The 26,661-nt window shown below is 35.3% G+C and overlaps 1 protein-coding gene across 1 annotated transcript in view; it reads right to left on the bottom strand.

The window, feature by feature from the left end:
- LOC138825447 (titin) overlaps positions 1-26,661 on the bottom strand; it is a 201,988-nt gene that overhangs the window by 159,522 nt on the left and 15,805 nt on the right. Inside the window, exons 18-51 of the mRNA XM_070020028.1 lie at positions 26,264-26,551; positions 25,877-26,155; positions 25,490-25,768; positions 25,122-25,400; positions 24,286-24,573; positions 23,874-24,161; positions 23,042-23,332; positions 20,821-21,108; positions 20,200-20,292; positions 19,791-20,076; positions 19,096-19,279; positions 18,578-18,667; positions 18,196-18,463; positions 17,835-18,095; positions 15,781-15,990; positions 15,558-15,635; positions 15,409-15,435; positions 14,959-15,018; positions 14,623-14,706; positions 12,934-13,008; positions 11,396-11,449; positions 9,108-9,509; positions 8,619-8,678; positions 8,165-8,242; positions 7,930-8,007; positions 7,271-7,357; positions 6,964-7,044; positions 5,676-5,759; positions 5,196-5,282; positions 2,753-2,836; positions 2,452-2,532; positions 2,222-2,302; positions 1,974-2,051; positions 1,625-1,726 (exon numbers count right to left, since the gene is read on the bottom strand). Of these exons, the coding sequence (XP_069876129.1) occupies positions 1,625-1,726; positions 1,974-2,051; positions 2,222-2,302; positions 2,452-2,532; positions 2,753-2,836; positions 5,196-5,282; positions 5,676-5,759; positions 6,964-7,044; positions 7,271-7,357; positions 7,930-8,007; positions 8,165-8,242; positions 8,619-8,678; positions 9,108-9,509; positions 11,396-11,449; positions 12,934-13,008; positions 14,623-14,706; positions 14,959-15,018; positions 15,409-15,435; positions 15,558-15,635; positions 15,781-15,990; positions 17,835-18,095; positions 18,196-18,463; positions 18,578-18,667; positions 19,096-19,279; positions 19,791-20,076; positions 20,200-20,292; positions 20,821-21,108; positions 23,042-23,332; positions 23,874-24,161; positions 24,286-24,573; positions 25,122-25,400; positions 25,490-25,768; positions 25,877-26,155; positions 26,264-26,551 (5,433 nt within the window). The remainder of the gene's footprint in view (positions 1-1,624; positions 1,727-1,973; positions 2,052-2,221; positions 2,303-2,451; positions 2,533-2,752; positions 2,837-5,195; positions 5,283-5,675; positions 5,760-6,963; positions 7,045-7,270; positions 7,358-7,929; positions 8,008-8,164; positions 8,243-8,618; positions 8,679-9,107; positions 9,510-11,395; positions 11,450-12,933; positions 13,009-14,622; positions 14,707-14,958; positions 15,019-15,408; positions 15,436-15,557; positions 15,636-15,780; positions 15,991-17,834; positions 18,096-18,195; positions 18,464-18,577; positions 18,668-19,095; positions 19,280-19,790; positions 20,077-20,199; positions 20,293-20,820; positions 21,109-23,041; positions 23,333-23,873; positions 24,162-24,285; positions 24,574-25,121; positions 25,401-25,489; positions 25,769-25,876; positions 26,156-26,263; positions 26,552-26,661) is intronic.

Raw genomic sequence — 26,661 nt, 5'->3', positions numbered from 1 at the left:
GGCAAGCACCAATGGCTCATGCCTGTAATTGTAGATACTCAGGAGGCTGAGTTCTGAGGATCACTGTTCCAGCCAGCTTGGGCAGGAAAGTCTGTGAGGCTCTTATCTCCAATAAACTACTCAGAAAAACAATAACAATAAAGACAGACCTCTGTGTCTATATCTTGGGGTTCATTTCCCTTAGCACCATATTACATGGTCATATGTACATATGGCTTTTGAGCTTTTCAGCTCATCTGATAAGATTATCTTATACCTATACTAATCATTGCAAATAAGGGAAACCATGGGACCTAAATTTATTTGGATCTGGCTTACTTCACTTAATATGATTTTTTCAAGTCTTTCCATTTCTTAACAAATGGACAGTATTGTTCTTTCTCATCTACTGAGGGGCATCTGGATTGGTTCCATATCTTAACTACAGTGAATAATGCTGAGATAAATATAGTTGTGCTGGTAGCTTTAGTATGGTCTTGTTTGTGATCATTTGGGTAAATGCCCAAAGTGGGATTGCTGGGTCATTGGGGAACTTGTGTGGAGTCTTTTGAGGAACCTCTATACTGTTTTCCAGAGAGGTTGGGCAAGTTTACACTTCTACCAACAGTGCAATAGGGTTCCCTTTTGGCCACATCCCCTCCAGCATCTGTCGTTATTAGATTTTTTGATTATAGCAATTCTAACTGGGGTGAGGTGGAATCTCAATGTTGTTTGATTTGCATTTCTTTTATGACTAGAGAGGTTGAGCATTTCTTCATGTGTCTATTGGCCATTCTTACTTCCTCTATCCCCTGTTGTCACTGTACTTGACTTTGGTACTCTGCATCTTGTATATACATTTGTCTAATCTGGGAAGGGAAAGGGGAACCACAAAATGCTGAAACAAGGATACAAGATGACCCATTGCAACAAGGACACCCACAGGACAGTATATTGGAAACGAACTTTACAACTTCAAGGGGGGTATGGGGAGGAGTGTGGGAGGGAAGGGAGGGAAAGGATAGTGGGACAACAAGTGAAGGGGTAACATTGATGGACATGTAATGTACTCATTGCCTTACTCATGTAACTGTAAGCACTCTGTACTGCATCTATACAATAAAGTAAAAATTAAAAAAAAAACCAGATGTGGTGCTATGGGTCAAGTGATAGAGTGCTAGCCTCGTGCAAAAGAAGTTCAGGGACCAGAGTTTAAGCCCCAGGACAAGGTGGGGAAAAGGGTAAGATTGGATTTAGATTCAACGTGCTGATCATGGTCTTGCATTTACTGCAGATGCCGACTATCTGCTTCTGGCATAGTATGTCTTCTGAGTAAGAAGAAGAGAGCTGATTGAAGATGAGGGCTGTGCAGCCTAAGACTGAGAGGGACATTCTTATTACGTCCCAGTAGACCAATTTCCAAAGCAATTGTATATTTAGCATCTTATTCATTTTCTTAGAGCGACTCAAGATCAATGTAGGCAAAAGACCATTGCAGAAGGCTACACAGGTAGACACGCTCCATTACCAACACAAAGGGAAATAACAGATAAGGACAAGGGACAAAAAAACAATTACATCGAAAGAAGAAGAGTCTTTGTGGAAACCCCAACTCATATTCTTCCCCTCACTTCTAGGTCTGTACCTTCGTGTCGCATGACTTCCACTCTCTGAGGAACGGCAACAGAGAACTTTTCTTCGGCAACAAGTCTTTTTTCTTCTACGACAGTTTTCTTAGAAACTTCAGCTTTAAGGAAAGTATTAAAGTTGAAGTTTTAAAAGGAAGAATTTTAACCAGTCTCTTGGTCTGTCACAAGGTCTGTCACATATATATATATATATATATATATATATATATATATGTGATATATATATATGCTCACAACAATATCTCAGAAGCAAGACAAAGGGTTTAATACAAGGAGACACTGGACAAAGAAAGAAAGAAGTCATATACTAAAAGATGACTGTCAGAGGACAGAGACAAATCCTACCTCTGGGAGGAGGAGCTTTCTTAGCCACAGGAACTGGCACTGCAACTTTCTCCTCTGGGACAGGTTTCTTAGGTGGAGCTGGCATTTTAAAAAAATAGTATGCACATTAAGAGATTCAGTGTTTTCTCACTGAAGCCAAGCACTGAACACAAATATACACCATAAGGCATTCACATTACAAGCCTAACAACTTCCTTACACATAGTCATTATATAAAGACAGTTTTTGGAAAGATGGAAGGACAATACCTTTTGGTGGTGGAGCTTCTTCCTCTCTCTGAGGAACTGGTCTTTTTTCCTCAGGAACTTTCTTCTTTGGTATTTCTGGCACTTAAAGAACAGTGTGTGATTTTTAAATTGTATTCCCCCCAAACACAAAACAAATGAGAAACAAGACTGACAAGGCTATTAAAGATGACATGCAATTAAAGAGTCTTGAAGGAAAGACAAAGTTATTTCATGGAGATGGGATTAAGTACCTGCTGCTGGTGGTGATTCCTCTCTCTGAGTAATGACGGTTATTTTTTCTTCTGTGACAACTCTCTTCTGTACTTCAGCAACTTGAAAAGACATTTTTTAAATAAATGACTTTATCATTTCCAAAGTGGCTAATACATAGTTACTTTGTAAGAAAATAGACAGGTAGACCAACACTTGGGTTGAAGTCTCTCACACCATAAAACATTCATTTTGAATAGAAACAAACTCAACAGAGGAACACAAAACATTTTGCACTCAAGACATAAACATGGGACTTGCTTAATAAGCAAGTCACCCTACCTTTTGCTGGGGGTGCTTCCTTTTTCTTTGCCACGGGAACAGAAATCTTTTCTTCAGGGGCAGGTTTCTTTGCCATCTCTGGGACTTAAAGTTTTAAAATAATATGTTAATTCATACATATTTCATTTCAACTAATGGATCCAGGCATATCCACAAATCTTTATGTGTTATCTGTAATGTTATAGATTACCTATGCATCAGCAAAATAATTCAAAACATTTTCAGTGTTATGAAGGTCACAGTAAAATCAATGCCACAAATAGTGTTTTAGAGTCATTTAGATAAAAAGATGTATACGTATAGAAAGATATGGATATAATTTACTGTTAGTATGTATTTGATAAATATGTGTATCTGATGAAAACAAATAGCGCTTTACAAACAATATATATATAGAGTATGGATGGACATTATATTCATAATGACAATGGATTTAAGACTCTTAGCCAGGTACTACAAAGTAATAGAAAAGTTGTAACCCCTTTTTTATTCATTCTGGGTTTTTTTGTTTTAACTTTTATTGCCTGCACTGTAGGCAACACTCAGGAAGCAATATTTTAGAGCAGAGGTTTCAATATGATCAAAGACTTTGGGGAGTTTTGTGTGTAAAATTTTGTGAGTATAGCTGGGCGCTCATGGCTCATGCCTGTAATCCTAGCCACTCAGGAGGTTGAGATCTGAGGATCATAGTTCAAAGCCAGCCAGGGCAGGAAAGTCTGTGAAACTTTTATCTCCAATAAACTACCAGAAAACCAGAAGTGATGCTGTGGCTAAAGTGTTAGAGCTCTAGCCTTGAGCTGAAATGCTGAGGGACAGTGCCCAGGCCCAGAGTTCAAGCCCCATGATGGACAAAAAAAGTGAGTATATACAAATATACTTTTCTCTAATAGACTGTATAGTTTCTTCAGTACTATAGTTTGAAATCAGGACTACAGGCTCCCTGATTTAGTGCCCTATCAATTGAGCCAAGCTCCAAGACCATTTTTTCTTTTGGTTTGTTTTTTTATTTAAGATCTTCTACTAGCTTTGTCCAGGTCAGTCTCAGACTGCAATCTTGTCTCTACCTTTTGAGTAGCTGGGATTTTAGATATATCACTCTCCTTATCCTGAGGGTCTACAATTTCAAACAAGTTCTCTTGCCCTAAAACTGTTCATAGATTTATCTATGATGGGGTTCATTTGTTAATTGGAAGATGAATTTTAACCCTATTCATTACTGGAAATAACTGGACTCATTCAGCAATAGATATTGGTAGCTTTGTAAACCCAGGAATCTATATGTTTATACCTGTAGTACTTTGTATAATCAAGTAGGTATACATTTGTACACATATATATGTGTAAATATATATATATATATTTCACACATATATCATGTTGTTTTCGTAAGTAGCATCTATATATATGCACATGCTACTATGTTTTTTTTGCTTTCATTACCAAGTGAAATACTTGTTTCTTCTTTGGAGGTTACAAAGTCTATTTGAAATGGCATGGTTTGATGAATATGACCTTCATATTTAAGGCTTATATAATAAAAAGATAATTTTTCAATCATTTGATAGAAAAAAATGGTCCATAGTTCTGAAAGAGCCAAGTTTTAGGAGGGAGAAACAGATTTGTTTCAGAAAGAAAATTAAAAATATTGGAAAGTCAGGCAAAGGTAGCATTATTCAGAACTAAGTTTTCGGCAAGACAGAAATGCTCTAAATTAGATGATATTGAACTCTTGCTGATTCCCTGAAGCTTTATTCCTTAGTAATGATTTTTTTTTCTCACAACCGAACAACAACAACAACAAAAGCAAGGAATTACTGAAATAACTCAGCAGCACATCCAAAATGAAACTAGCTAATCTTACAATTGCATTATCAATGGAAATATGCAATTCAATTAATGTCTCAAGAAATTTGATGAAAATAAATGTAAGAACTCTCAATGTTCCCCATTGCTGAAGACTTGCCACTATTGACTTGAAAGAAATATGGCAGTTTCTCTAGTTGCATTCACTTCTGCCAACCATTCTTCAGCTGTTCTTATCTGCCTCCCTTGTTTCACAACCTATCACTGTTTTTATGAAGAAGGTACATACTTATAAGACAAGTAATTTTTTTTTCTTCCTAGAAAAATGCCTTGCAGAAGACAAGTTTTACAAATCTTTCTCTAAGAGAGGGAAGATATTAAAATTTTAAGATACCAGTTTGACACAGCTACTTCTTTTGGTAATAATGCTGTTCAGTTTTGAAGTATATAATATATAATAATGCTGTTCAGTGTTGCCTTAGGAATATTCAGCACTATTCATAATGCATTTCAGGAGGACAGCCCCAAAGAGGACAAACATGGAAAACATAAGGAACATCTAAGAGATAGCAAAGTGCAGATGAAGACCATGCGAAGCAAAGAGCTGGCAAAGGGTCTCCCCATTGTCAGTGCTGTGTACCTTTTGGGGGAGCTGTAGGTTCTTTCTTTGTGGGTACAGGAACTGGCTTTTTCTCTTCCGGAACAGGTTTCTTGGGAACTTCAGGAACTTTAAAGATATCGTTGTTGAAACAATGTTGAATATTTTAGTCTCCTTCTGAGATACTTAAGATTACATTAAAGTATCACGCCTCAGTAAGAGTTTAAGAATTAAAAAGTAATTTCATATACTCTACTTGGGATAGAAAGGAATGCTAAAAAATACGACACCACAGTGTAGACATTACACATATTACAAGACGCAGATCAAGACCCAGTGAGGATAATCAGCTATGAAGAACTGCTCCTGCTATTCATGCAACACATTACTACAAATTAGTGAGATCAATACACATAGAATTAAATATACTACAGATGATTTACTAATACTGTTTTGAAGACACAAACTATAGAGGCACGAAGATGGAAGCTAAGAGCTATCTTTTCAACAGCATGATTCTACCTTTGACTGATGGGGGCTCCACCTTTTTAGGAATGGGAACAGGAATCTTTTCTTCTGGAACTGCTTTCTTAGGCGGCTCGGGGACTTTAAAAGAAACATATCACTTTTTGAGAAACTGTGCATTTTCGTTAAGTCATACATTCTTGTAAGACTTAGAAATAAAGAATAGACATTCCCCTTTTTTGCCAATGGAATACAAGAAAATTATGTGTTAGAATACATGGTAAGTGGAGATGCCTGGATGGCTAATTAGAAAGCTGATAACCACACCAGTCTCTTGAACGGCAGGAGAGTCTACTTTCTCAGGAACAAGAGTTGGGAACACCCCTTCCTCAGAGGCGCCAGAAGCTGCTTTTTTGGATATTTTGATGAACATAAGTCATTTTGAAGACGGTGTTTTAACAATTTTACTTTATCTTAATATAACTTAATTCAGACTGATTCAATTCTTTTTTTAAATTTTTGCAGCATTTCTTTATTGAGTTGGTTGTTTCATTCTCCTGATAAGGCACTGGAGTGCATGATAACAATCACATGCTATTATATAAAATATTTTTAAAATAGTAAATGTTTACATTTACAATTTAGTGTAGAGAGACAGAATGGAGCCTTGGTCTATAACAGTTGCTATAACATTCTCAATGATGTAAATGCTGTCATTGTGCTACCAGTATGACTTCATTGTCTTGGACTTGGAAAAAGATGTATATATACTATTTTTTTAACCACATAGACAATAGACGTAAACCACCTCAGAAACACCTGTGATGATAAAATGTAGAAAAATAAGAAGTAGAATGGTTTGAGTATTTAATAATGTGTTTTAAATATAATTTACTTTCTTATGAATTTATACAATTTAAGTCTGTGCGTGTGAGCTAGTACTGGGGCTTGAACTCAGGGCTCACATTCTTGCTTGACTTTTTTGCCCAAAGGCTGGTGTTCTACTATTTAGCCACACTGTGGCTTCTAGTTTTTTTGCTGGTTAATTGGAGACAAGAGACTCATGGGCTTTCCTGTCTGGGCCAGGTTTGAACCATCATTCTCAGATTTCAGCCTCCTAGTAGCTAGGATTATAGGTGTGAGACACCAACATCCAGCAAATTTAACTTTAATAAATTAAGTTTTAAATTATTAAGTTTAACTTTAATAATGAAATTATTGGCTAACAAAATTCTTGAAAATGTAACCATAGGTTCTGGTGAGCTGGTATGAAGTGGCTCCAGGACACTGTATCTTTAGTACAATTTAAAAAATGATTTTAAAATTTAGAATGGATTACCAATACCTTTAGGTGGTGGCTCAATCTTTTTGGAAACAGCAACATGAATTTTCTCTTCAGTCACAGTTTTCTTTTGTACTTCAGGGACTTAAAAAAATGTACATTTCAATTACTGATAAGGATTGCTGTTGGTAGCCATTATAATTTACAAAACTATTGGAATTAATCAGAGACAAACATGAAATGAAGTGATGACAGAGAATGAATTACAAGGAGACAGAAATGTATACATGATCACACACTGGATAAGAAGAGGGATAAACATTTATATACAATTTTCCATTTGAGCCCCAAGTTCAAATTTTCCTTATACCTGTGACTGACACTTCCTCCTCTGTGTGTGAAGCAAAGAACATCTTTTCTTCTGAAATAACCATCTTCTTTGTGTGCACAGCTGGTACTTTAAAGAGAGCATTTTACATTAGTATTTCTTCTTCTAGGAGAAGACATCAAATGAGACACACAGACAGCACACTGAAAGTCTTTAGACACAGATTGAGTAGGTTAATGTCATAGTTTGAGAGCAGATTTAGTATTGACAAGGAAACAAATCATATTTTGATCTATATGGACTAACAACACATGCAGTCTTTATAAATTACTGTTAAATCAGAATCAAATAGACACAACTTCTTCACAGACAATGTGGTATTTTTCCAAATCCTCTAGGATCGCATCATATAAAATAAAGGATGGAAAATAAATTATGCAATAGAATTCATTGCATGGTAATGTTAGAAAACTACTCATTCCATATGAAGCCTCCTTAAATAAATAATTTGTAAGCAAAGCTAAAAAAGAGAATATTATTATGTGCTTTTAATTATACTTATGCATAACTCCACATAAAATTGGTATCATATAAATGTGTTATTTTGGTAGTGATCTGTGAAGCATTTATTAATATATCTACAGCTATCCATATGTATAAATATTATTTCAAATCTATATCTGAAAGACAAAGATGTATACCTTTCACTTCAATAATTTCTTCCTGTACAGGAGTCCGGGAAGGTTTTTGTGGAACAATCTTCTTAGAAACTTCAGGTACTTTAAAAATATGTACAAATATATTTGTATTGTAAAGGATATTACTTTTCACAAATGTTAGAGATAGTTTAGATGACTATAAAAACAAATATGAGTATATGTCAGAAAACAGATTACTGTGTACATGATAGCAGAAATACTTCAAATGATGGTATACCTTTGGTGACTTGAACTTTTTCTTCCTCCATTCTTCGAGTTGTCTTTTCAACTTTTTCAACTACTGGCTTCTTTACAACTGCAAGCATTTTAAAGAAATTGCAGTGTTTTTAGAATTCCTATTAAAATTCTTTCACTCTCTCTACAGACACACACACACATTTGTATATCTGTATAATTTTTTTAGAGAGAGATAAAGTTGATGTGCTAAAATTCAAGTACAAATTCCTGTGACTAAATTTCTTAGTTATATTTATTTAAAATTTACCATTATGTTCATTTATCATCTTTTTAATTAAATGAATTATATAGGTCTTAAGAAAAATATTCATGGATACAATAAAGTTTAGAGAAGAAGTTGTGCCTATTGGATTTAACTAGTGATTCATGTATCTTTGTCAAACAAGCCATGATAATGATGTCTTGATCTATTTAAAATCATTTCAATGACATACCTTTAGGAGGTGGTGCTTTCTTCTCTGGCACTTTTGCTGGAATTTTTCTCTCATGTAATTCTTTAATAAAAATACAACATAAGGTAGGGTCTTTAAATCAGTTGGTTCTAATAACATATATTAACTGTCAATGACCAAATTTAAAAATAACATGTAATGGTGTAAAGACTTAGCATGGATAGCATATTATTATTACTCCTGTTGCTTGCTGGTTTTCAATGAAGAATGATTAAGAGATGCAAAATGTAAAATGTCTTAACTTCTACACTAGAACAGCATTTGGAATTTAGCCTGAGCAATAGCATTCAATGTTTAGCAGCTTATGCCAAAGCATGACAAAAATTCTGAGGAAAATGACTCTTCTAAGCACAAAAACTGAAACTATCATTTCATCTCTCATCCATTTCAAATCAGGTAAATTGTACTGAAAGTATAATGAGCTGAGCCAAACAGGAAAAGAGGGAAACAAGTGATCCAATGTATACATACCTTCATGAACCTCCTGAACTTGAATGACTTGTCTCTCTTGGTAAGACTCTTCCCACTCTTCCTCCCCTTCATCATAACCTTCTTCCCTTTCATAGTATTCTTGCCCTTCTTCAAAGTCTTCTTCCCATTCCTCGTGAACTTCCTTTTTAGCTTCTACCTTGATCTCTTCATAGTCTTCATCTGGCTCTTCATAATAGGGCTCCTCAAATGGCTCCGTGTATGGTTCTACTTCTAGTTCTTCATAGGGTTCATCCCAAGGTTGGATGTAAACTTCCTTCTTCTCATAGACAGCTTGTTTTCTCTCATACACAGCCTCTTTTTCTTTCTGAACCTCTTTCTTTCTGGTTATGGTTGTTATTTTTACTTCTTCAGCCTTAGAAGTTATATCAATAATTTCAGGAGCTGGAAGGAAGAAAGGATCAAAAGAACAAAGAAAGAAGGAAGGGAGGAAGGAAGGAAGGAATATAAATTATGAGTATAGGTTAGTTATATTAATTGCATCAATTCAACTGCTTTAATAAATAAAAAATCTAAAAAATAGACAATTCAAACAATATTGAGTAGCTCAGATATTATATTGAAATTTTAAATGTTTTTCTTTGTATTGATTCTATTTAAGGTTTTAGTAACTATGGAATACAACAAAAAGAATATACAAAGATGTGATAAAAGTCAACTCTATGTATATATGAAAATAACAAAACTCCTTATAAAATTTAAAACGATGTACACAAAAGAGTAACCGAGGCAACAAATATGACCAAAGTACATCATATGCATGTGTAGCAAATCACAATGAAACTCCTTTGTACAGTTAATATATGCAAATAAAAGAATATCAAGATGTACTCGACTCTTGATTTGAGGATTTTCTTTTAGTGTCAAGAACATGGAATCAATAAATAATATCGAAAGGACACACAATTATTTTTCTGTAGGAACTTCAGTTTGTTAAACTTCTTCCCTTGAAATGTTTTAAGATTTGATAATTTCATGTTTTCATGTTTAATTTTCATTCAAGGCTCAAATTACTCATGCTACCATGTTTCTTTTTTTAACCTACATTAAAATTTTAATTATTTTTTGGTTATGTGTTACACAGAGTATCATGCTTTTTGTCCTGGACTGCTTTAGACTCTGATCCTCCTACCTATACTTCCATACAACTGAGATTATTAGTATGTACCATTACCTCCTGGTCATTCCTTGAGGTAGAGTCTTGCTAATTTGTTTTGCCTGGGTTTGCCTTGAACCATAATCCTCCTATCTCCATATTATTGGCTGTTATGGCCCCCTAGTGACATGCTGGTGACTAGTTATCTGACTAGTGATTCAGTTTAATAAAGACAATGTTTAAAATTAACCAATTCAGTTCATTTTTTATCTTTTAAAATTTTATCTTTAAATAGTTGTACAAAGGAGTTGCCATTTAACAAAGCAGTTGATGAGTGCAATGCATCTTGATCAATGCCACCTCTTCCAACATTCTCACCCAGCCCGCCTCTATACACTCCTTCTCCCAACAATTCTTAATTTTGTAGGCTATACCTTGGATTCTTGACTGCATTCTCCTCTTCATTTGTTTAACCTTTTCCCCTTGACCGCACCTTACTACTTTCAAGTATTAGCTTCATGGTATTTCTTTTATTGAACTTTGGCTTTACCTCTAAGAATTACATTATTTGAGTTTTCCCTTAAATCTACCATATTTGTTAATACATTTGTATACACTTTTATATCACCCAATGCATTTACCTATACACTTATGAGCTAATTCGTGCTTCCACATGTAAGGAGAAACATGCATGCTTCGTCTCTCTGGACTTGATTTATTTAACTAAGCATCATTTTTTCCAAGTCTTTCCCTTTCTTTACAAATGATACAATATCATTCTTTATAATGGATGAGTAAAATTCTAATATATATATATATATATATATATATCATGTTTTCTTGAATCCATTCATTCATAATGAATGGATTTAAGAAAACCTTAATACTACCATGATTTCTAGCTTCCATGACATTTGTGCTGATTATAATTTTAAAGCTAAGAAGATATAAGCATTTTCTCTCTGGTCTTCACTGCTCTCTCCCTGTCTCTCAACTGGGATAGGAGTGATGAAATAGCCACTTGTTATTTACTGCTGCTCATTTTCATCTTAATACAAGAGAAGGGGAAAGCTCTGCAAGTTTATAATCAGTGGGAAGTCTAATATTTAAGTAAAGAAATGCAGCCTCACAAATAAACAGAATAAAAAAGTTAAATACATTTTTTTCAATTTACCTTCTGCTGGAATCAAGGTAGTAGGAGGTGGGGGCTTCTTGGCAACCTCTGGAACTTCAAAAACATAAATAATGCATAGTGTTTATCAGTCCTGAACATTTCTGTTTGGTCTGTTTGTATGTGTGTGTGTGTGTGTGTGTGTGTGTGTGTGTGTGTGTGTGTGTGTGTGTGTGTGTGTGTATCTCTCTCTCCCTTCCTCCCTCCCTCTCTCCCTCTTTCCCTCTTTCCCTCTCTCCCCCCCTCTCTCTCTGCACTTGTGTGTCTGTGTGTCTGTATGCCAGTCCTAGGTCTTGAATTTAGAGCTTGTCCCTGAGCTCTGTAGCTCAAGGGTAGGTCTACCACTTGAGCCAGAGCTCCACTTCTGACTTTCTGGTGGTTAATTGGAAATAAGAGTCTCACAGACTTTCTTATCCAAGCTGGTTATGAACTGCAATGCTCAAATCTGAGCATACAGAATAGTTAGGATTATAGGTGTGAGCCACTGACACCCGGCCTGCCTTAGTCATTTTTATGATCTATGGATGCTAATTGATTCTAGGTTGGATTTATTTAAAATAATTGGTATTTATACAAAATATGAAGGGGATGTTTATTTATACATTTAGTGCTAAAAGCAATCTGTTTGATTTTTAATTTTTTGGTTTTTAACTATAAAGTTCATGAGATTGCTTTTCTTGGTTTATTACATTTTACAAATGACTACTCAGGAAAGTCTTGGTGACAAATGTGCCCTATGCTCTTCTGTATTCTCCTGTTAAAGAGTTAGTTACTCCACTCTCAGGCAAATGGATTAAAACTATTTGTTTAGCTGGGTGCTAGTTGGTTCAGGCCTGCAATCCTAACTACTGAGAAGTCTGAGATTTGAGGATTATGGTTCAAACCAGCCCAGGCAGGAAAGTCTGTGCCTATTTCCTCCTATTAACTTCCAAAAATAAAAATAAAAATGGAAGTGAAGCTGTTTCCTGTGGTACAGAGTTAGCCTTGAGCAAAATCTCAGAGACAGCACCTAGGCTCTGAGTTCAAGCCCCAGGATAAGCACAAAACAAGTTTAAATTACACATGTTTAAATTTAGTTGCCCAACTGTCTTCCCAGAATTCTTCCAGGAAGTATTAAAAATTAAACTGGTTTGAGCTTATTTTCTTTCAAAATGTGTTCCTCTTCCTAACTCCTGCAATCAATGCTATTTAGATCAGGAAAACCAGGAAGGACCCTGAATTGGGCAGTCTCTTGAAACTAGTACCACCCTTGGTCTCCTCTTCAGTGGACTTGGTCAAGACCAGTTCTGGGACTAAAAGATAAGGCATCCTTTAAATTACTAGCTAGAGATAATTAGCCAGAATTTTCTAGTCTTCCTGTTGGGTGTGACGGGCAGTGTAGGCACAGGAAGATAGGAGTCTGATTGAAGCTGAGGGTGGGAAAAATAGTGAGCATTGTGTGTCTTCAAATTCTTATGCTTCCTCTTCCCTTCACAGTTTAGGATTTAAAATGTTTATCCAAGAGAACGATATAGGGATCACATTTTGGTAAACAGCAATACCTTTAGGTGGCGGTGCCTCCTCCTTGGGCTTTGCAACCACTTTTTTGGCATCTTTCTTCACAGCCTTTTTGGTCACTACCAAAAGAGACATTAGATATAGATACTGACATCATTTATCTTTTCAGATATTTAGTGACTTTAAGAGAGTATGAACATGGTTACAGGATAATTGTTTCAGAAAGATCTTGGGTTCAAATGCAAAATCAAAATGTTTGGGAGGGAGATGTACTATAGAACAACAGATGGTGGAAGGGATGTGGCCAAAAAGGAACACTACTGAACTGTTGGTGGGAGTGTAAAGTTGTTCTACCATTCTGGAAAGCAGTGTGGAGGTTTCTCAAAAGATAACTTCACTAATTTTATGTCTACTATGAATTCAAGTTTTCAAAATTTATGGAGCAAACCTCATGGATAGTTACAAATGGAAAGCACACACAGCTCTATTTCTAGTATTTTGCTGATTAATTGAATAGGAGGGTCTCATGGACTTTCTTCCTGGGCTGGTTTTGAACCACAATCCCAGCCTCCCAAGTAGCTAGGATTATAGGTGTGAGCCACCAGCACCCAGCTGAAATTAAAGTCTTATCCCTGGTAGAGTGTCTATTTTTGTTTGGCTGTTTTTATACCTGATAGCATTTCTTAATCACACATGATTAGGGCTGCTAGTACTCATGAATAGATAGCTGTCTCTTAATTGTTAAAGTTGATTTAATTGCTCAGGTTTTGTAAATGGCTACTTAAACCTAATCATGTAGACATTATAGATCATTTATTTAAGGTACACAATTTATTTAAGACATACAATTAGTTCTAACATCAGAAATATAAATGAAATTTCATTTTTTATTTTTTGATTCTTCTTCTACCCTGATATTACAAATGGAAGTAATATACTCACAGTTACAAAAGAGAGAAATAATAACATACTTCAATACATACTTTAATGCATGTATATTGATCACTAAACTGGAATTTTTATAAACTGAATTTCCTTTGATACTGGGTGAAAATGGTTCAAGTATCTGGTATCAATTTTAGAGAGTGTTAGTAGAGAACATCTGAAAACTTAAAACAACAGTAATTGCTTTGGTATGGAAAAATGTGACTTTGACATGTACAACTTTTTCTGACTATTCAGACAGAATTCTAGCACAATAGCAATTTTGAACTTATAACTCTAAAGTCCAAGGCAATCAGCTGTCTTTATTAAATAGCTTTGTGGGTATATGCTATAATTTCTCAAGTATTTACTGTTTGCAATGGAAACTTTCTTGGTATACTTGTGATTTTTTATTGGTTAGTTCATGACTTAAACAAAATAAAGACAAGCAAAATACTACACAAAAAGGAGCTGGTGAATAGGTCTACATCATACTTTTTGACAAATAAGTTTTAAACAGTATTAAAATTAAAATGGAACCAACAAACCATAGTTGTAATTTTATTATGAATTAGTATGGTTTATTTGCAGAAGTTGGTTCCATTATACTTTAGTGTGAAGTCTAGTATTTGGCTTATTTGATGATTTTTAGAATTTTAAGCAAATGTCTTATACATTTAGTTAATATTTTGAAGGCAATTTAACTTCTTGAACACTAGAGGGCAAACATGCTGTATGAAGTGACTTTTTTTGCAGACAGCCATGGGGAAATTGCATATTTTGAAGTTTAGATAGATGACATATAATACCTTCAATACGTTTTGGTGGTGGTTTCTTTTCTTCAGGTGATGGTAGCAAAAGAGGGATAGGAAGAGCAACTGCAGGAGGAATTTCTAAAAAAAAAAAAAGATGTTATCGTCAGTAATATGTTTAAATTTCCTGTTTTATGTGAAGTGTAATGAAAAGTCTCATGCCTTTCTTTCAGTACCTCAAAGGTATACAGTGTCAATTCACAAGTCAGAACAAGTAGATCTAGTAAATATTGATTATTCTAACTGCATGTTCACTTTGTTTTTAAATGCACAGTGGAGAATATGACATGGAATACTGCTGCTCTGAGCCCAGACAGGAAGTGTGGGTCTTACCTTCTGGTGGGACAGCTCTGATAGGCATGGTTGGGATTGGAACTCTGGAATCAGGAATATCTGGAAAAGGACACCAAATGTAAGCTTAGAGGAACTGGGGACATAGATATTGATTAGACAACTAAAATGTGTTTTAACGATCACAGCTTTCCAAGAGCACACACATACAGGCATAAAGATATTCATGCTTTTTGTATGCCAACACAGGTGAGTTTCTTCCCTGGGAAAATCTGTTTTCTCAGGTGGTGTAGTTTTAGATATCAGCCGCATGAGATCAAATTATTTCTAATTTCTCAAATTCATGGAGCCTAAAGTTGTATTATTTTACTGAAAATTATTTTTTCATGGATATTATCTTATTGTAAAGAAAAACAATATCTTCTAGTTGTGTTTCTGTTAGTAACAAATTATGCCAAATTTATTGTAAGAAAGATGAAAACAAAAGCTTACCAGGAGGTTTCAGCTCAAGTTTGATTTCTGCAATAAATAAATAAATAAATAAATAAATAAATAAATAAATAAATAAATAAATACTTATAATTGTCTAGGGCAGGCTGCTTTCCAGATTGCAGTGTGGTGTGACTTGGGCATTTCCTCACCTTTGGTTGTTAGATATAATTCTGCAGTGCTTCTTGCTTCACCCCTGGGCTCCAGCCTAGCAATGACTGAATAGACACCTACAGAGAGAAATCATCAAACATCTTTAGTTATTGACATGCATGTTTAAAAAAATAAAATGAATATCCATGTATAGACATGTAGAAATGTATAAAATAGGGGAGGGTTAAATTATATACTTATTGGGCAACTCATTAAAATTACCTTCATCATCAGGAGTCACATTGTGGATGGTCATATAATGGCAGCGACCATCGTTCCTAAAGTTGTATTTCTGGCTCTCAGTCAGTTCCGTAGGTCCCTTGTACCATGTTACAATTGCATCATCAAAGGACACTTCGCACTCGAAGGTGGCAGACTGATGCTCACTCACCACGATGTTCTGTATGCGCTTGGTAAACTGAATTGGTTCAGCTGTTTAAATACAAAGTGCATTTAAAGTTAGATTGTAGAGTGCAGAATCTCCTTTTATTGTGTTATGTTCTTGTATATTCATTTTTTTTTCTGCCATTCATGGGGCTTGAGCTAAGGGCCTGGGCACTGTCCCTGAACTACTTTTGCTCGAGGCTAGCACTCTACCACTTGAGTCACAGTGCCGCTTCTGGCTTTTTCTGTTTATATGGTATTGAGGAATCAAATCCAGGGCTTCATGCATGCTAAGCAAGCACTCTACCACTAAGCTACATTCCTAGCCCTTGCTCATGTATATTTAACATCTCCATCTTTGCTTTCAATTGTAAAATAGAGGCAAACATCCAAAAATGTTAATCAAGAATAGAATGCTCTTCTTGCATCAGAAATTAAAACTGTCCTAATTCTTAGCTGCTTTGCTATAAAATCAATCTCGGGGAGGGGAGGAGCAATCCTTCAATTATTTATATTAAAGGATTGTTCAAGAGAGATTAGAACTGAAATATAAAATTAAATTTCAAAAATATTAGTGAAATGGGTGGTTCTACTCTACAATTAATTCTTCTGTTGAGCTCTTTCTTGTGTCTTTAAAATAATTATGTATATAATATACATATGCAAGCACACACTAGACACACAGGAAAATGAATTAAAACCCAACATAAAGTCTGTACTTTTAAATTTCTGACTATTCAAAGTTCAGAAACCTGCTTTTTACACACATATGCGCAGATACAAAGGTGTCAACTCATTGTTCATGGCAAGGATGTTTTCAATGAAACTTAACTGAGTGGAGAGTCCACTGAAATCTGAAATTATATATGAAATAGCTCCTTGAATGTCTTATCAATCATGATACTCAGGTGAGCTTTACTCATTGAAAAAAACTATATCTAAAGGATTTAATCATCACCTTCAACTAGGCTGCTTCATTTGAAAACCATTGAATAATATGGTAAAGGGAAACAAAGGAGGAGGCAACAATGCTTGATAAGAAATGTGCTCATTATCTTGCATATGTAATTGTAACCCCTCTGTATGGTACTTTCACAATTAAAAACATTAAGAAAAAATAAAAAATACAAACAGACATGGATATTCATTCTAAATTAAGTCAGAAAAGTTAATATGCTTATATAAATAAGGTATTATGTAATTGTGTCTGAACTACTAAAAATGCACACCAAAAACTGGATGTAGATACTATTATCATAGTCAAACTTCTTCTCAGAGCAGTTTGAGAGGTGTCTTTGGAAAATGCCTACAATTAAGTAATTAACAAATCAATATCATTGTTCTTAGGTGCCAAGCTTTCACTTAATTTCAGTGCATCAGAAAGTTGGAATATGATCATCAAATGAAATCAATATTCTTGAAAAAATGGCTGCTACTTATCGTCTCTGTTGTTAATTTTATCTATAATATTTCATACAGATCAAATCACATTAAGTCCCATAAGCAAAATATTAATTCCTAGCCAAGATTTACTGCTATGATATCTTATTCTTCTCAAGGCTTCCTTCTGGCAACCAGAATGATTGATATGAGAATTACAAAGTTTAGATTTTAAGTAGAAATAACTGTGGAAAAGTCATGACTCAGTACAGATTAACATTCATTGGTGGTCTAAAAGAAATATTCAAAAGAACTGACACTTGTTTCAGTATTTTCTTTATAACTGATAGGTATTTTGAGATGGGAATGGATATCTTCAGTGTGCATGTTGGGAAATGAGAACACACCTGCCCTTTGGAATCTGTTAGCCAGTAGGAAGTCAGGGGTTGTGCACAATGTTTGCCATTGTACCATGCTGCTCACAAATTACTAGAGTTATGCGTTTAACTCACCTTCAATTCTAAGTTCTGCTGAAGTTTCAAGGTCATTGTGTTTGCAGGCATACTGACCCTGGTCTTCTGCTCGAACATCTGCAATGGTCAGTTTGTGGACTTTGTGTTCCACTTCTGTTTTAACTCTACCTTGGGGTTTAAGGAGTCTACCATTTCTGAACCATTCAGATTTTACATTTGGCACAGAAAATTGGCATGTCATGGTACAAGTCTGGCCTTCTTTCAAAGTAACGTCCTGAAGATGCCGCTCCCATGTAGGCTCTGTATGGGACACAGTAACATGTTTTGTTTAATATTGTATGAAGAGGTGCTCAATAATAATTTAATCTCACAAGGATTTTCTGAATTATTTCTTACTCACCTATTACAGTTAATTTGGCACTTGCAATATGTGGACCACAAACCAGTCTATAATTGCCCTGATCTTTCAGTTGACAGTTTTTGACTCTGAGTGTGTGTCGGTCACCATCGATGCTTATTTCAAATTTATCACTGGGTTCCAACTTTTCAGTCCCTTTGTACCATGAGAGCTTGATTTCTGGATAATTAATCTTAATGTCAATTTCAAAGATAGCATCATTATCTTTCAGAACTGTCTGATTTTCAATATCCTTGATCAGAGTGACAGGCTAGAGAATTAAAGAGTTAAATAAAATAAAGAATTAAAACACATGAATCACTCTTTCTTTTCTAATTTTTGGTTAATACTTTGCATACTTCATTATCAGTAGATTTCATTTTACCTCCGTCTGGGTCAGTCTTTGTTGGATAAATGATACAAGTTCCTCAAATTCCTTTTCTTCTTTCTCTGACTTCTCTATTTCCTCAATTTCCTGAGGAGGACAAAAAGAAATATTATGTAAAAAATAAAATTTTATATGTATCACTGTTGTCGACTTCCATTTTAAAATTATATATCTATTATCTGTAAATAGTTGTACAAAGAGACACTATTCAGCAAATCTGTTTATAAGTACAATACATCTTGATTAATGTTACCCCTTTCATCATTTGTCCCCATCCCTCCCAACCCATCCCTGCCCCTCAATTTTCTTAGTTTCATAGAATATACATTGAACATTATGACTACATTCTCCTTCGCCCACTTCCTGTCTTCATTTCTGATGCTATTTAATTGACCTCCCATGACTGTAGGGTTCTGGTAATTTAAGTAATTGTGGTAATTTGAAACAAACATGTTAGATGTTTCAAATAGGATTTATTAAAAATGATGATGCTGTACACATCCATGTGTACATACCAATCGATGTGTCTCTTCTTCCTGACTTTGCTTTAGAAGCTCAAATGCTTGAAGGAGACCCCGGAAGTCAGTGATGCCATACATGCGGGCATATTTTTCATATTCCTTAGGATCAACATTTTTGAGAAGTTCCATGATATCAATTTCTTCTTCTTCTCCAGATCCCTTCTTTAGGGCTGGTGTCCTAAATAAAATAAGGAATACAAATCACTTGTCTTCCATTTACTTGGAATTATTTATCACCATTCAAGATTATAGATGTCATTTTCCCTCCCAGAAGAACATTTCTTTGTTTTTAGTCAACAAATATTAAGTTTACCATGTTGACTAAAACAATAAAAAACAATGTGCATTTGGAGATGGACTGTATTGATATTGGATTGTTGTTACCAACTGTATACGGAAAGAGTATATATGGAAAGGAAGAATAATGGAAGTTTTTCTCTAAACTTTCTAACCAGGGAACCCAATTAAGACTATAAGGTAGAAAGAATTAGTAACCACAATGGACTTTATAAGAAGTAAATATCAAATGCTATGGGGGAAAAGCATAGAAATTGAGTGCTGATTTAATAGTCATTGGAAATGTAAGTAGTTTCTGACAAGGTGTTATATGCCAGTTGACAAGGTGAGAAATGGTTGGTGTCTACTTGAAAAATCCCTTTGTGGATAAATATGTTTATGTATGAACTTACTTTTTCAGCATTGCTCTAAGATCGCCTTCAATTTTCTCCTGTTTCTTTCTTTCATCCACTTGTAAGTTAACATTACTTTCTATTTCACCATGTTTGTTAAATGCAACACAGCGATATAGTCCAGAATCTGTTTTTGTGGTGTCTCTAATCTCCAGTTTCGCTTCATCACCCTTTTGGTGGATTAAAATGCGACCGCCCTGGTTCAGCTGTCTCCACTTCCCTTTTGTCCACTTAACATTTGGGATTGGATCGCCTCCAACTTTTGCAATGAATGTGGCAGTGGTTTCTAGGGAATAAAAAAAACAATATTTATTAAAAATGGATGTTTCCTATATTTGTTCCTCCAAAATGAACTCAGCTCATAAAAGGTGTAAGAGAGATAAAGATGGACTTTTTACAAAGCACTTACTTTCTATGACTCTAATACTCTGAGGCTCGGATACAAAAAATAGTTTGCCATCTACTGCTGCTTTCTTAGCTGCAGGAGCTGTGGTTGGTTTTTCTGAAAGACACATTGACATGCTTTGTTATTACAACCTTAAAACTATGACTAACTTTCCCCCATGTAAAAATAGTTATAAGAGCTTGGAAGTGTCATAAATATCATGTATTCCAAGATCTGCTTCATATATGAGAATGAGATAGGAGATACAGCTATTTTTATAGGAGATAAAGCTGTTCTCTAGACTTCTCTTGTGACAAGGACTGTAAACTGAGCTATAATCACAAGTAGCTTTTAACTTTATATTTCTAGATTTGGCTTAGTCTTGTAGAACTCCTCCAGGGCTATTTTATATCAAGAGAATAACATTTTTGGAAGAACACAAAACATATCCTCATGAATAGGCCATTAGAGGTTTAAGGAATAGGTTGTGAACTTGGGGTAATTTCAAATTGTTTGTGTTGAAATGATTCCCATTAAACCACCTAATATTTCAGTTATAATAAGAAAGTTAAAATTACAAATGATCAAGAATTGGTATTTTCTAAAAATCTGAATTCCATTCATTGGCTGTTGAGGTGTCTCTACCTTTAATGGTCACTTTGGACTTGGAAGTGTCACTTCCAGCCACATTCGAAGCTTTGCACACATAGTCTCCCGAATCTGCTTTAGTCACATCCTTGAGTTCCAGCACAGCTGTCCCACCAGAAAAGCTGAAGCTGCATCTGTCTGAAGGCTTTATTTCCCTGCCTGCCTTCAACCACTGGATCCGGATTGGCTCAGATCCCCATACATGGCAGCTGAGCTGTACAAATTCTCCTTCACTCGTTGTTACTGGAGTAAGATGCTGATCAAATACAGGTGGCTTCTTAGGTTCTGGAATTGAAAATGGAGTTGCATGAAGAATATGAAGGAAAAGAAAGTTTTAAATTCCACAAAAGAAACAGAGTAGAACAGTTATTCTTCCAACAGGTCAATCATTCTAACTGGTAATAGGCAAAGGGATGGAATTATGTGCCACGGTTTTCTCTTCTTTTGGCCAATTGTTAACATCTGTTGGATTTCTTTTGTCAAAGAGAAATATTTTAGAGACAAGCAAAGAACAGATGTCATACTGTCCACAAGCCAATCAAGCATCTAAGTTCTTATTAAGCACTACAAATGTGACACTAGTATTTTCCAGCAACTTCCACATAACAGACTTTTTATTTTCTCAAATCTGCCTCCAGTTGCATTTTCATTGAAATCTAAAAGCTAAAGGCTTTTTGGGGAATTCTGCTCATCTTTTTTTGCTACCAATAGTAGCAAAAATCATTTTTCTCTGGGAAAGAGAACCATCCTCTTGAGCAATGTATTAGCCCAAACCTTAATGTATGATTTGTCACTGATATTTACTTTTAGCTATTCACTACAGTTATAGTTGCATTTAAAGTTCAATTCTAGCTCAAGGAATTGATAATGAAACTTAGTGCTCAACTGAAAATGGAAGATCAAAGAGTGATACGAGAATTCTACGTCCAACTTGGGGTTATATAATAGTTTTATTCATTGATTCCAGGAACTATAACCAAGAAGAATAAGGCCAATATTCATGATGGTGAAGGTGACAACTTCTGATAATTATTCTTTAAAATGGCTCTTTCAGCAGCCTCAGAATTCTATAGGAAACATTGTCTCTTCAATGGCAAAAACACCATGAATATAAACCTGATAATGTTTTTATTTTAGCAAATGTATCAACTAAATGTATTTTAATTTATCAAATGAGTGGAGAATTAGAATTAGTTTAGATAACTCAGTACCACTACCCTGTTAATGATACTAACCTCTCAATATTAACCCACTACCTGTGCACTATGAGATGGCCAACCAAACTGTCAATGTAATTAGCTCTAAGATGCTCTAAGGAGTTCATTTATAAGTAATTCTCACAATCTCTAATGTAATCTGGATGAAGCCATTGTAGCCAGGAAATCAGATAATGATCCCTTTAAATAACACAGTGTTTTATTTTATTGCTTTAAATTATGACTGTGTATTTAGTATATCTTTTATAATGATGTGTAATATTTTCTACCCATACTTGGTTTTGTTTTGAGCAAATTTTATTCTATTGTCTAACATTAGCATTCAATTATAGGCCAAAAGCTTTGAGTAATATATGTTAAGCAATAATCCTTTAGAAATATACTTAGAATGAGTATTTTTTGATATTTCATTAATAGTAAGCAAAACCAATACATTGTTCTATGGAAGTTTCTAAAATTTTTCAAAATTAATGTGCTTTGGAAAAGTATGTCACATATTTCAACTTAGGCTTTTACTTACAACAGAATTTTGGGATATGTTTTAGAAAGCTGATCTGAGTCTGTTTATTAAAAGGCATTTACCTTAGGGATTATTAGATTATAGTAATACTTTTTTTAGGCCAAAGCCGCTCTTTTTTTTTTTTTATTTGTCGGTTGTGGGGCCTGAACTCTGGGCTTGAGTGCTGTCCCTGTGCTCTTCAGCTCAAGGCTAGCATTCTACCACTTGAACCACAGCACCACTTCTGGCTTTTTTTTTGCTTATGTGGTGCTGAGGAATCAAACCCAGGGCCTCAAGCATGCAAGGCAAGCACTCTACCACTGAGCCACCTTCCCAGCTTCTATAGTAATATATTTTAATGAACAAGTGGTGTGATGGAATTCTGGCTAGATAATGGATATTTTTGTCTCCTATATCATATTTAAAGATGTTAGAAGAAATATACACTAGTAGCTAATGGTGAAAAGACAATACAACAGGATGTGGCTGTGAGGTAGCTAACCTTTGATGACAATTGAAGACGTGCACAGCGCAGAGCCTGCATCATTTGACACTTTGCAAGTGTACAACCCAGCATCAGCCATGCCTGCTTTCTTGACCTGGAGCAGGAGAGCATTGTTCTTGAAGGTGATTTCACAGTTGGAAGTCGGATGTATTTCTACGTTATTTTTGTACCAAGCAACAGTTATGGGCTGGGAACCAGCTACCCGCCCTTCAAGTTTGAATGAATTTCCTTCTGTTTCTTCTATTGTCTCAGAGAGCTTTTTCGTGAAACTTGGTGGGATTAGCCGCTCTGCAAAAAAAAAAAAAAAAAAAAAAAAAGAAAAAAAAGAAAAAAAGAAAAAAATGAGGTTATATAAAATAGAATCTATAATTAGATTATTTATGTAAGACTTTGCAAGAAAGGGAAGGCTTGTTTTTAGTTAAAAACCAAGGCTATTCACTTCAATCCAATGCACAGCAGTACAGACTCTCAGATTTTTTTGTTTCTTCCTACAAGCTTGTTTTAAACATTTCTCTGACTTAGAAGATGGAAGATAAGAATAACTTATAGTCATTTATAGAAGCAGAACTTTGTAAAAAGAAGAGGATTGCCTTAAGACATACATGGTAAGACATACATGGTTTTAGAAAAATATAGTTTTTTTTACTGTTCTAAATTCTTTTGACGTATAGAAAAATATAGTTTGATTACTTCTTTCTTTAGAGAAACTTATTACCTCTAAGACATTTTCATCTCATTTGCTTACAAATGGCACCCTACATGTCATCCAAGATAAAAACTATGCCAGTAGGACAGTTATTGCTGCCCCCCTTGCAAAAACCATTGCTACCTTTTATATTAAGCTGGGCTGTGCAGGAGTCTTTCCCCACTTCATTCACAGCATAGCAGGTGTATTGTCCAGAGTCGCCTTTGTCCACTTTGAGGATTGTCAGATGGGCACTGTTTTCCAGGTAACTAATCTGATAGTTGCCACCACTTCGAATCTCTCGTTTGTCCTTAGCCCAGCTGACTTTGATGGGTTGTGTTCCAGTGACATGACACTCAAAGTCAGCACTCTCTCCCACCACTGCATCCACAGGGGCCAAAGGAATGTCAAAGAATGGTGGGTTCTTCCCCTCTAAGAAGAGAGAATAAAGACAAGGTTTCAGGCCCTAGACTGCAGAAATAGTAATGTTTCCTCCCTAATTTTGTAGTTGATAAGAATTTCAATTACACTTATAGAAATTTAAGAATCCACTAACCTGTGAGGATGAGTTTGGCACTGGAAGAAGCAGAGCCTATTGGGTTTGTAGCAGTGCAAGAATATTGGCCTGCAAGATTCCGGTCTGTTTTAAAAATATTGAGAGTGGCAATATTATCTAAAAATGATGTCTGTACATTTGAGCTGTCTTTTAATGGTCTGCCATCTTTAAACCAAGACACTGAAATTGGTTCAGATCCATTTATGGCACATTCAAAAACCACTGGCAGTCCAACTGTTTCTTGTATATCTCTCAATTGTCGAGAAAAGGATGGTGGAAGCTTTTGCTCTGTAGGAAGAAGATTAAAGCAATCAACATTTGCCTCATTTTTAATATACTACATATTTTTTTCTCCCAAATATAACTGGAATTTCTGTCAAGATATTAGGAAATATTCATAGCTCTTCAATTAACTTGGGGATAGAGAGAAAGATGTAGAGATTTGGAGGAAAGCCTTACACAGTAGGAAGCAGAAAATCCACCGCAGCCATGGATAAGACTTAATGTAGCCATGGTGTAGTTCCTCCTACTGTTTAAGACTGCCTTCTAGAAATTTGGATAAGACATACATGGAGTGGAGTTTTAAAATATATAGTCACTTATTTTTTCTTAAGGATTTAATTATAGAGAAAAGTAGCCACACCTCTCTTCCAAGTGCACTTAGTAATCATTTGTCACTATAATATAGGAAAGGCTCAGCTATTGACTAAAGATGGAATCATATAATCAGAAAACTTAGAATTTTCCAAGATTTCTCCCAAAGAAAGCTCTCACCAGATATTTTAAATCCCATAATAAAGAAGCCCTAATTCATTCATTTTTCATATTGTAATCACCTTGAACAGTAAGGAAAGTCGATGAAGAAACTTCTCCCACACTGTTTTCAGCTCTGCAGATATATTCTCCACTGTCATTACTATCAACCTGGTTGAAAACCAGTGTAGCCACGTTGTTCCTAAAATGCATTTTGTAGGTAGTGGTGGGTCTCAATTTTGTATCTCCCTTAAACCAAGACACCCCAATTTCAGGGGTTCCAGCAAGTTGACACTGTAGAGAGGCAGAATCTCCAACGGTCACCTTCACAGGCTCCAACTGCTTCACAAAATATGGTGGTTCTGTAGCCAACAGAGATAATTAGTCATGAGGGTGACATGTGAGAATCATACCTTGGATAAAAAGGTATGAATGAAAAATCATGACAAACCTAGTATCAGAATTTGGGCAGAACAGGAATCTTTCCCAGAAGCATTTTCAATATAGCAGTTGTACTGTCCTGCATCCTCTACTATGCTACTTGGAATTTCCAGGATGGCTGACTTTTCAGTTGTAGTTATATTACACCTCTGAGAAGGAGTTACATTTATGCCATTTTTCTTCCAGGTAACTGAGATGGGAGGAGTTCCCAAGAATGTCCCCTCTAGGATCAAGGGTTTTCCTTTCTCTATGCTGTAATCATTCAGCCTCTTCACAAATTTGGCTGGAGCTAAAGTAAACAAATTGAACACATGAAACCAGTGCATATATACATAGATACTGTCTATCTGATTAGTACATTAATATCAATTTTGTAAATATGGGATAGCAGACAAACCTTTTATGAAGAGACTTGTCGTACAAGAAGCCCTTCCAGCTTCATTACTAACAATGCAAGTATACTCTCCACTTTGGGATGTATCTACATCAAACAGCTCCAGTTCAGCTACTGAATCTTCCAAGGATACATTACATCTGGCCCCAGGGACCAGTTCACTGCTACCCTTGAACCAACTAACACTGAAAGGAGGTGTTCCTTTTACGATGCTTGTGAAAGTGACATTGGTTCCAGTTAAGACATCCATGGGCTCAGGCTTTTGAACAAAAGATGGAGGTTCTAAACAAAAAAGCACATATCACAGAAAATTTAATCTTTGTGTACTATGATGTTAACAATGCTTAATCATGTCTGAAATGCAATTCCATTTCACTATTTTGAACGAACCTCTCACAGTCAAGGATGCACTACATTCATCGGAACCCGCTACATTTGTAGCTATGCACGTGTAGTCACCAGCATCAGATTCTTCTAGCATGTTTACAGTTAAGGCACAAGTGTTGTCAGTTAGAGTGGTCTGGTATTTCCTTCCGCTGCTGATCTCATTTCCCTCATGGAACCAAGAGACAGAGATTGGGGGTGATCCATAGACTTTGCACTCCATCACAATGGAAGAGCCTGATAAACCGTTTGTCTCTTTCAGCTTTCTTGTAAATGAAGGAGGAATAATCCGATCTGAGTGTGATTAAAAAAAAACAACAAAAAATAAAAGGGAGAAATATTGGTTATAAAATCACCTGAGAGACTTATACTTTTAATAATTACTCTTGTAGGAATTGCTTATG

The sequence above is a fragment of the Dipodomys merriami genome, unplaced genomic scaffold, assembly GCF_024711535.1.
Source record: "Dipodomys merriami isolate MVZ:Mamm:240054 unplaced genomic scaffold, mDipMer1.0.p SCAF_1, whole genome shotgun sequence".
Lineage (NCBI taxonomy): Eukaryota > Metazoa > Chordata > Mammalia > Rodentia > Heteromyidae > Dipodomys > Dipodomys merriami.
Note: the sequence above shows the minus strand (reverse complement) of the source record. Positions and strands in the feature narration are given on the sequence as shown.